The 11,060-nt window shown below is 36.5% G+C and overlaps 1 protein-coding gene across 1 annotated transcript; it reads right to left on the bottom strand.

Annotated features, from left to right (window-relative positions):
- Window positions 1–1,073: 1,073 nt before the first annotated feature.
- Window positions 1,074–10,839, bottom strand: LOC110915214 (DEAD-box ATP-dependent RNA helicase 28). Its single transcript, XM_022159878.2, has 19 exons — window positions 10,729–10,839; window positions 9,981–10,329; window positions 6,447–6,632; window positions 6,279–6,347; window positions 6,024–6,130; window positions 5,041–5,122; window positions 4,415–4,737; window positions 4,221–4,316; window positions 4,010–4,112; window positions 3,845–3,907; window positions 3,692–3,753; window positions 3,059–3,155; window positions 2,842–2,960; window positions 2,708–2,750; window positions 2,504–2,605; window positions 2,328–2,417; window positions 1,825–1,899; window positions 1,445–1,716; window positions 1,074–1,276 (listed from the first exon to the last, which is right to left on the bottom strand). The coding sequence occupies exons 2-19, from the start codon at window positions 10,302–10,304 to the stop codon at window positions 1,261–1,263; spliced, it is 2,229 nt and encodes a 742-aa protein (XP_022015570.1). The 5' UTR covers window positions 10,305–10,329; window positions 10,729–10,839; the 3' UTR covers window positions 1,074–1,260.
- Between the last annotated feature and the right edge of the window lie 221 nt (window positions 10,840–11,060).

The following is an 11,060-nucleotide window of genomic DNA, read 5'->3' on the forward strand; positions in this document are numbered from 1 at the left end:
GTTAAAGTGTGTTTGCACGACTAACACAAATATTTATATACTGGTTTTCGTATGTATAAATTTATATAATGTGAATTTGTAACATTTGTAGGCATGAAGGATTGTACCCATATGTTTGATGGATTGTACTTATATTTGGGTTTTTTATCTTTAATTTCTTTTACTTTCAACAATAAATCTCACGTATAAATTAACATTTGTACGAATAAGGGGTTACTCATATGTTTGTTGGGTTGTACCCACTTTTGGTTTTTATTTTTTTTTCTTTTTTATCTTTAATTTTTTTTACTCTTAACCCCATATTTTTATATTTTTAACATTTTAACCAATCAGTTTTAACCCCATACAGATTTTTTGTGTTACGTTTTGGTCAAATTTTGCTACTTAACATGTTATAACTTATAACATGCGTGTATGATTCAATGTTTTTATACGTAGTTTTCCTGTTTAACACCCTGTCGCAGCGTGCGATTCTAGATCAACTTAGTTATTGTTTTCTATGTTTTACATTTAGAGTGTATGGTTCAACATTGTTTCATCATCTACTTTTCGTTTGGTTTTATATTTCGTTTGATTATTTCTTTTTAGACACTAACCTTTCTGGTGTTGATGGTCACTCACGGTGGTATATAACATTAGAGCTACTTGCACGGTTTCACGCCCCCACCACAACATGGGGTACTGTTTACATTAAATGTAATCAAGTTAATGAATATAACTTCATCTATAATAAAGTGATAACCAAAGAATACCGACTAAATTATCATTTTTTACAAACATTAAAACTTGAATCTATTTGAATGGAAGAATACAATTTGATAAAACCAAATTAACAGACCAACGATTTGATCTTAAAACCAGTCAACCAAAACGAGTATTTACCCTCTATGATATTTTTATTTTGGACTTTAAGGTTATTTATATTTTATAGTATTAATTAACCATCTTAACATTTTTAAAAACTTATTAGACACTAATGATATTGAAACATAAAAACTTATTTGTAGTTCACGATTCGAGCTATGAAGTTTTGTTAAAACCGGCAAGCATCGAACCAAACCCTTCTTTTAATAAGAACATTAAATCATTCTTTTAATCAAAATTGTAGGTAGAAAAACAGTTCCTTTAGCAGTATCTCAAGTGTGCAATAAAGATCATCTCAAATAAAACTACATTATAGCAACTGTGGATCAAGACCGCAGTTGATACCCAAAACTTGTACGACCACAAATGAGTTTCTTCTCATCTCAATTAACACTACTACCTTCGCTTGTACCTGTAACACACCATTTAAAAGACGAAATCAAACACAAAAACTAAACCAGTATAACTGAGCCGCTTTTGTTATTAGATGAGTTCAAACGAGAACCACTACATAACTAAAATATGATCAAAGGGCTATAAAGTGGTTCTCATATCTCTCCTGTTATAGTAAAGTAAATACCTTGACTTGCTCTTAAATGAAGACTTCTTGCCAACGGAGCCGCTTCTTTTTTGCTTCTTTTCACTCATATCGCTTTGAAAAAGTTCCTTCATTTCTTCTGGTCTCGATTTACTTGAATGAGAAGAAGAAGACTTCTTTAGTCCTTTCTTACTGCTCCTCACGGCCTTCCCGGCATCAGCTGCTTTTTTAGCACCCTTTGCTGCTTTTGCACGTCTATAAGCCAAATCAACTAGAGATATACCGGATTTCTCTTTCTTGTTTCTATTGTTACCCTGAATATGATACGACAGTATTAGTAAACTCTCTACACAAGTATATTCATGCGTGTTTCATCGATCATAAAAACCAGAAGTAAAAAAAAAAAACGGTTTAGCATATACCTCATTTTCTGCTTCATCTTCCAGCATTTCTCTAGATGCTTCAAGCTTCCTTCTTTTCTTTCGAGGAAGATTTCTCTGCCACAAAAAGTAAATAATCATTAGTACAATTTTTTTTCAAAATAGAGTTAATTACTGTTTTCGTCCCTTTGGTTTGTCAAAAATTACTATTTCAGTCCATTAGTTTAAAAATTGTGATTTCAGTCCCTGTGGTTTCACTTTCGTAACTATTTCAGTCCATGTGGTTTCACTTTCGTAACCATTTCTATCCATTTATTCTGTAAGTATAGGGACTGAAATGGTTACGAGGTGGACTGAAATGGTTACGAAAGTGAAACCACAGGGACTGAAATCGTAATTTTTAAACTAAAGGGCTGAAATAGTGATTTTTGACAAACCACAGGGACGAAAAAAGTAATTAACTCTTCAAAATATCTGGTTTCAATTTCTTACTATCTTTATTTAGTTTTTTTTTTCAAACTAGTTAAAGCGGGAAACATAAGCACCTCATGCTCTCTCTTTTTCTTTTCTTTCTTCTTACGCTCTTCAGCTTCTTCAGCACTCATCATCTTCTTTTTAGAACCTTTTTCGGCCTCCTGAGAACGAAAGAGTAAATAGCCAAACCACAATTAATTCGGGGACAAAATAGTAGGATAAAGTTGGATATAAGTGAAAATATCACCTTTCCAGCATTAGCGACAAGTTTTTTCTCCTTCTCTGAAACAAACCAAGTCCTCTTGGGACGAGAAAATATTTCATCCCTGTGTGTAATCATATTCTCTGCCTGCAAACACAAATATTATAGAAATATCAAATACAATAGATATTCTCCAGTAGATAAGCGTTGAATACACATCTACAAAAAACATAGAAAAAACGCAAATACCTTGTCTGCCTCCATTTCAGCCTTTCTTAGGGCCATTTCTTCCCTGGATCAACGTTTACACGTTACAAATTACGATTGTTAATGGCATACATTGAATATAACTACGAAAATTGCTAATTAAAGATGATATGAACCTCTCCTCTCTAAGAATTTCTGCTACTTGATCTTCCATTTGCTCAATTATCTGGCTCCATTTGGTTATTGACGGCTCGGCAACAACACGACTCTTAAGCTTCGAACCAGCTCTTTTTACCTGTAATAAATAAAAACCAAATACATAAAAATATTGAGACAGACAGAAAAAGACAAAATAAATATAAAATCGATGCTAAAGCATATAAGGGTACTCACAATAGCTTTTAGGAGAGACCGGTCATTATCAGTGACAAAAGTAACAGCATAGCCTGCTCTACCAGCTCTAGCAGTCCGACCCACTCGATGAACATAGCTATATAAATAAATATTCATCCACACATAACATAAGATGAATATAAAAACATCAAAAGCAGCATATTTATGTTAAGTAATCATAGTTGTTAAAAGCCATCGCCTCTTGCGCCTAGGCCCATTTTTCAGGCGAGGCGAGGCAGTTGCGCTTTAAGTCGAGGAAACTACGCTTTAATTCTCGAGTTGATGGTTCAAGCACACATTCCGGCCAAATTCTCTAAATTCCGACATGATTCTAGCAAGATTTCAACTTTTTATCTGAGGAAAACTACTTGTCTACACTAATACACTAATATTTTAGAACTTTTGGTACTAAATAGATGATATAAAGTGTTATATAATAGATTTTGTTTATTTTATTTGAAAAATAGTATTTTTTTTTCTAATACATAATATATTTTTAATATTTTTTTTCATTATGCGCTTTATTTTTCTCAGGCCCTCGCTTTTTTTGCGCTTTGCGCCTAAGCCCCAGGTGACGCCTATGCGCCTTTAATAACTATGTAAGTAATAAACATAAGTAATATAACAACTTGCCTAGTAAGGTCACGTGGGCACTCAAAGTTGATAACCGTTTGAACTCCGATAATATCAAGCCCCTGTACAAACCATTTAAATGGTTAATATTCACCGTTAGCATTTTCTAGCATATAAAAAAAACAAAGGAAGATTGAAAAGGTGGCCACTTACACGAGCAGCAACGTTAGTAGATATCAAAAAATCAACTTCCTCCCTTCGGAAAAGTTCCAATGCCTATAAAGCAAGGGTACAATGTCACTATACAAGCTACTACATCAATTTCTTGTTTAAGTTTTCTTCTATTTACGAAGAAAGGCTTAATGAACCAAAACTCACATCTAAACGCTGTGCCTGTGTGAGATTTCCATGAAGCTCGGCAGCTTTAAAGCCAGCTAAACCGAATAAAATCTTTAACCTATGTGCTGCTTGTTTTGTTCCACTATCATTAGGACCGTAAATGTCAGTCCAAAGAGTAGGTACAAGATAACAAACAGGTTCTGATAATTAAACTAGTTAGTGTGTTGAACAAATTAATGTTTACAGTTACCTGAATATGATCACTTTGGATGTAAATGTCTTAGAACACAATGCAAGAAGAACAGCTTCTTGATTTCCTTCACGCGCCCTCCGTATTCTAACAACCCTGTAAATGAAAGAAAAGAAATTGACAATTTTTTATAACTTTCCTTACGGAAAATTAATAGCTCTAAGTCCTAAATAAAACAAAACTATTGCACGTACTCCTCTGTTAAAGTTGACGGACGCTTTGTGGTTGGGTCAGCAGAAAGACGCAATGGTTTGTTCAGTAGCAATTTAATAAGCTCGTCAACTTGCTCAGTCATAGTAGCTGAAAACAGCATAGTCTGTCTTCGTTTGGGGCAAAGTCTAACCAGTTCACGAATCTCGGCTTCAAATCCAAGTTCAAGAAGACGGTCTGCTTCATCAAGGATTAGAACCGCAAGATCATCCAAATCTACAGACATAGAATTGCGTAAATGATCGATTATACGTCCTGGGGTGGCCACCACTATATCTGGCATGGATCTCAATGCTGCTTCTTGAGCCTGACAAGTAATTTGAATTCATTATGAAGAAAATTCACAGAAATTAGATATTTGGAATAATTACATTTAGAATTCTAAGAAAATCAATTATGCTATTTGAACTTGAAGTATCTGTTGACATATTCTTATCCGATTAGTAAGTCCTTGTTTTTAAATATACTGATTATTCTTAATTATGATATAAAAAATTGGATAGTTCGGTTTACAATTAATTTTTTTTTTAATTTCTTTTCTAATTTTATGTGACCACTAGAATGATGTAGGTAACTGAAATGATCTGAAAGTATGACATAGTAAGCATACCTTCACTGGAAGCCCTCCAAGAATAAGGCAAGATCTGATGTCTGTAACAAACTGTGCAAGTTTTCCAATCATGCTATGAATCCTGTTTGATCAGTCAAAAACACAATCATATATAAAATTCTAACTTCAACATTAAACAAAAGAGTGCACAACTGTTACAAGTAGAGGGGGGCAAAACGGGCAAGTTTTGTGAAAAACTGTTAACTTTGTAGCTGGCCATGTAGGGTAGAGTTAACCAAATACTTCCTTGTCTCTCTATTAATTTTTTATAAAACATTAATAGCTTAAATATGATTATAAAAAATGTGATGATATAAAACTTTAACAAATACTATAAGAAAAACCATTTAAAAGGTTGCATACATCAACTTTCAAGTTTCAACCCATCATTTAGTTTTTAACTATTTATTTTTAACATTGACTCATATTTGTATAAGATAAAATAATTACCAAAATCGATCAGTACATAAAATAATGGATAGAAATTGCAATTACTAATTACGTGAATCAAAATAATAAAGATACTAAACACTAAGGGTGGGCGGTATGGTTCGGTGAACCCTTCGGGGACTATTATTCACCGATCGGTGAATGATAACCGGCTCCAAATCGGTGAGAGGTGATTCTTTTGTGCGGTGAGTAGTCACCGATGCGGGGAAGTGGAGGGAAGGAGAGAGGGGGTTTAATGGTGGGTCCCAACCCCTTTCAACCAATCACATTTTTTTTATTCTTTACCACTCTCCATGTGTTTGAACCATTGCCAGTGATTGAGTGCAAAATGTGGAGTGGGGACTTGACATGGCATGATATTATTGGCTAGAGAATAACTCAAACGCCCTAAAGTGATTGAACATACCCTCCACCCTAATTACCTTGCATCTAAAAATTAGTGACACTTCGAATATCATATATATTAACTTCTAAGACAAACAAGATTAATAAGAAAACATAAGGTTAAACATTAACGCAAGTTGAAAACTTACTGGACTGCCAACTCTCTTGTAGGAGTAAGAATAAGGACCCTAATTGCAGGTCTATGTTTGGGACGAAACAACAATCTCTCAAGTGTTGGCAAAGCAAAGGCAGCTGTCTGCAAATTTGAACCAAAATTTTATTCATCTTCAATCGAAGACATAACTTTTATGTATATAACAGAAATTAGTGAGCGGATATCCATATTCTAATTATTAGTCAATTATTCACTTGACAAAATGAAGTGAGCAAACTCTGTAACATACCTTCCCAGAGCCTGTTACTGCACTACCACATATGTCACGTCCAGTAAGTGCCAAGGGTATACACGCAGCCTATAAAATTAAACCTTAACATTTAACATATGTGTATATATACAAACATAAGAATGTAACAATTAAATCTCATTAAAGGTGGCAGTAAACTATCAAAACCTGAATAGGAGTTGGTTTGGTGTATCCCAAGGCTTCACAAGCCCGAAGCAGTGGCCTAGAAAGGTGGAGATCGATGAAAGAATTTGCATGAAAGGAAACACCATCTGCCTTCGTAAAGAATGATCTATTATCTCCGCCACTTGCTGTGGTAGGAGCCTCATCCTCTTCTTCAGGATTATAATCTTCCTAAAAAGGCCAAATTTATGACAGATTAAGATAATTTTAAGTCTCATTCACCAACTCAACAATTTGATAAATATTAAGGTATACCAAATTCTAACAGCATCACCCCCACGGCAGACCAAAAATGATATACATATTTGGTTGATTTGATGAACACAATAATAAGTTATCTTGTTTTAAGGACATAATAGGTATCACCATAGGTGTTAATAGTGAATAGTAAACAATAGTGACAAGCTACCTATACACTACGTAGCGATAGCAATGAAATAGCGGGCGCTAGTTTATGTTTAGCGATATAGAAGACGCTGTTTTTAGAAAATTTTAGAAATATTTTATGTGTATATTTTATCAAAATACGCTGTTTTTATGGAAAAAAAAACTAAAATCCGCTATTTTATAGGTATATTTTATCGCTATTTACATTAAAACAAAAAAACCTACAATCCCGCTACTTTCACGCTATGGCGGCTTCAAAATCAGACTACGACCTATTGCCAAATCGCCACGCTAAACGCTATAGTGGGCGCTAAGCTCGCTATTAAAAACAGTGGGTATCATTGTTGATCTTATGTTCAAATAGTACCAGTAAATAATGAGAAGCATTTAGAAAATATATATAATAGAAACTATACCCTAAGCATTATGATACGAAACCGATGTTGGGCCAAACCGGGTCAGGTCAAATCGGGTCAGAGCAGTTGCGATTGGATGGGGGGAAAAGAGGCGGAGGAAAATTGATTGGCGGGAAAAAGGACCAAGAAAACAGGGGATTAGTCGAGAATTAAGGAGGTGGAGACGTGGGCAGAAACTGCTGGCATATTTTTAGTATTTATATTTCTAGATTTATCAAGTTTTAGGTCGTTGTTTTGTTTATCTGAAATTAGGGTTTTATACCTTAGAAGCGGAGATTAGCCTTCTCGAATTGGCCCACTATCCTGTTCTTGTTTTTGTTTGAATCAATCGAATTTCCAGTTTCTAACATTTGGTTCCATTGCTGGGAAACATTCACTCCATCGGAAATTTCTGAAATCCGATACTCAACCCTTTCACCCTTTCAATTATCCAAAATCGAAGATGCCTGCTACACGAGGGAATCCAGATCCTAACCCTTCAAACCCTGACCCTGTGGCTGTCCAATTAGGCAGCCATCGCGTCCTCTATGGAGTCCCTACAGAATGATGTTGCTGCTCTCAAGGCACGCGACAAAAAGAAGGAAAAAACTGGCGGGGGGTTTAACCGATTTGATGATGAAGATTCTTCTGGAAGCAATAATCGACACTTCAGACCTCATAACAAGATGGATTTTCCTACTTTCAGTGATGGAGATCCGCGTGGGTGGGTCCTTAAGGCCGAGAAGTATTTCCGGTATTACAACATTCCTGAGGATGAGAAGATTGATGTGGCTACAACGCATTTTGAAAGTGATGCTCTTGATTTTTACTCATGGCTTTCTACAGATCAGGCGATTGAATTCTGGGATGAACTGGTCCATGCTCTTCATAAAAATTTTGGGCCTGCTGAGTTTCAGAATCCGGATGAACACTTATGCAATGTAAGGCAGACCGGTACTGTGCAAGAATACAGACAGGAATTCGCGAAACGGTCCTCTCGGGTGTCTAACTGGCCCGAGCACTGTCTACTAGGGGTGTTTTTGAATGGGTTAAAAGAAGAACCGAAGGCAGATGTCAGAATTCATAAACCAAGGACGGTTTACAAGGCCATGAGCATTGCCCTCGAGTTTGAGTCCAAACTCAGCCACACCTTATCAGGAAAAACTATCAAGTCTACGGGCGTAGCAACAACAGATCCACGACCAGCTTATTCAAGCAATGTTAACCAAGTTGTTCCCATCCAAAAACCCACTGAAAACCACCTCACCGATGCAGAAAAACAGAGCCGTTACCTCAAGGGTGAATGTTTTCGATGTGGGGATAAATATGGCCCTGGACATCGTTGTAAAACGGGGACGTTCAAACTCCTTGAGATCACGAATGAGGAAGGAGCAGCTGAAAACGAGCAGGAGTGCACCGACAAACTAGCTAAGATCAGCCTCCACGCGTTATTTGGTCAGACATCTCTAACAACCATGAAACTTCGGGGCAATATAGACAATGCTGAAATCTTAGTTTTGATTGATAGTGGGTCCACTCACAATTTCATCTCAGATAAGTTGGTCAGTAACCTGAACCTCGTCACCCACTTCATCTCTCCTTTCGGAGTCCAAATCGGGAATGGTGATGTCCTGGAATACAACCGGATTTGCAAGAATTTGGTGCTGCAGATTGCGAACCTACAAATCAAACAAGACTTCCACCCATTTGATTTGGGAGGAGCTGATGCGGTACTCGGTATTCAATGGCGTGCAACGCTTAACACGGTTCAAGCAAACTGGAAGGAAATGTTTCTACAATTCACTATCAATGGGAAGGAGTACAAGCTTATGGGACTGCCACCGAATCTGCAGCCATCCGCAACATTTAACCACTTCGCTATCGAACCCTTTGAGGAGCACACTTCTGGACCAGCAGCTCAGTTGATTGTCACCCAACTTGAGGACAAGTTGTTTTCCCCGGCAGGAAGTATTGATACGAAACCGATGTTAGGCCAAACCGGGTCAGGTCAAATCGGGTCAGAGCAGTTGCGATTGGATGGGGGGAAAAGAGGCGGAGGAAAATTGATTGGCGGGAAAAAGGACCAAGAAAACAGGGGATTAGTCGAGAATTAAGGAGGTGGAGACGTGGGCAGAAACTGCTGGCATATTTTTAGTATTTATATTTCTAGATTTGTCAAGTTTTAGGTCGTTGTTTTGTTTATCTGAAATTAGGGTTTTATACCTTAGAAGCGGAGATTAGCCTTCTCGAATTGGCCCACTATCCTGTTCTTGTTTTTGTTTGTATCAATCGAATTTCCAGTTTCTAACACATTATCTTGCCATGAGTAAGCAGCGCAATACTTTGGAGCATGAAGTACAAAGTGATGAAATTATATTCATTTCCAATAGTTTGCAATTAAAAAATCTCTTCAGAAACATAAAGCCGTCATATATTCAGAAAATTTAATAAAACACACAACTGTTTGCCTCTACTTGTTAAGTGTCGGTGTGGCAAGTGTTTGAACTTTGAGCTGAAAGATATTCAGTTTGCATTCATTCACACAATTTTAATATCCATGTCATATAACTCAAGTACTTATTTGACAAACTCTGACAAGATATCTATTTGTCACTAAGCTTATCGTCGTTAGCAGTTTTTCTTTCAAAGATGCATAATTTAAAACATCTATTTCTAGTTAGTTGCATAGATCTTTATCACTTTATGTACACAAAAAATTATAAATCACACAGCTTACCTGGCGGTCTGGCTCAGAATCAGAAGAGCCATCCTCATCGACCTCATCTTTTTCTGGTATTACTCCCGCATGACCACGCTGTTGGATGAGCTTCGAAATTTTTTCATCAATAGAAGTAGTGCTTCTACGAGCGTGTTCCTCAGCAACCGATTCAGTGTAAGAAGAAAAGTCCCACGGAGACTGTGTCTTCTTTTTAGTTTTTATTTTTTCTTCTACATCGCTGTTTTCTTCTTCTTCTTCTTCGTCTTCTCCACCGCTGCTCACATCGTCATAATCGATTTCCTCATCACTTGGAGGTTCAAATGCAAACTCTAAATCCATCATTCTTTAGGGTTTACAAAAGAACTACCTGTATTGCCAATGTTTGTTGTGAATTAAGTACAACTGAAATAACAGAATCATGATTCATAACAACCTACCACTGATTTTAACACACCCACACCCCAATAATTTATTTACAGTCAGATACAAACAATCAATTTAAACTGAAACTAACCATAAAACTTTCAATGAAACATATTAATAGCCCTAATTAAGTCTAATTTCAACTTCAAAACAGATAAATTTCACATATATGCGAAAGAAAATCCAAAAACGAAGCAAATTTCAACCAAAAAAGACTGGAATAATTCTATTTTGCAGTAAGGAGTGTTGACAGCTTTCAATTTAACCTAAAAATAAAGCTTCCGTTTTCAATAACTAACGGCAAATATAATTTGAACTTTTGTCAATGCAACTGGCGGCTTACCAAAGGAAGATTGTTGAGTCGAATAGCAGATGTAGCCGACGAAGATAGTTGAAACCGGAAAGAAAGAAAGGCTGCAAAGGGTTTTAGTGGGTTTAGGTACGAAGAAGGTACCGAATAGGTATTGTTGGGCTGCTGGAATGTGGGCTTCTAGGGCCTGCTAGAAACTAAAATGGGCCTAGTTTAATTTATGTACCGAGATGAAATTGAAGCCCTTGAAGTGTTACATTGAAATTGTGGAGTGGACTCTACTAAAATTAATATATTGGAAACAGATCTAAATCGATGTTTTCAAAAAAATAGCGGTTGGAGGGGGGGGGGGGGGGGGGGGGTGT

The sequence above is a fragment of the Helianthus annuus genome, chromosome 9 (genome assembly GCF_002127325.2).
Source record: "Helianthus annuus cultivar XRQ/B chromosome 9, HanXRQr2.0-SUNRISE, whole genome shotgun sequence".
Lineage (NCBI taxonomy): Eukaryota > Viridiplantae > Streptophyta > Magnoliopsida > Asterales > Asteraceae > Helianthus > Helianthus annuus.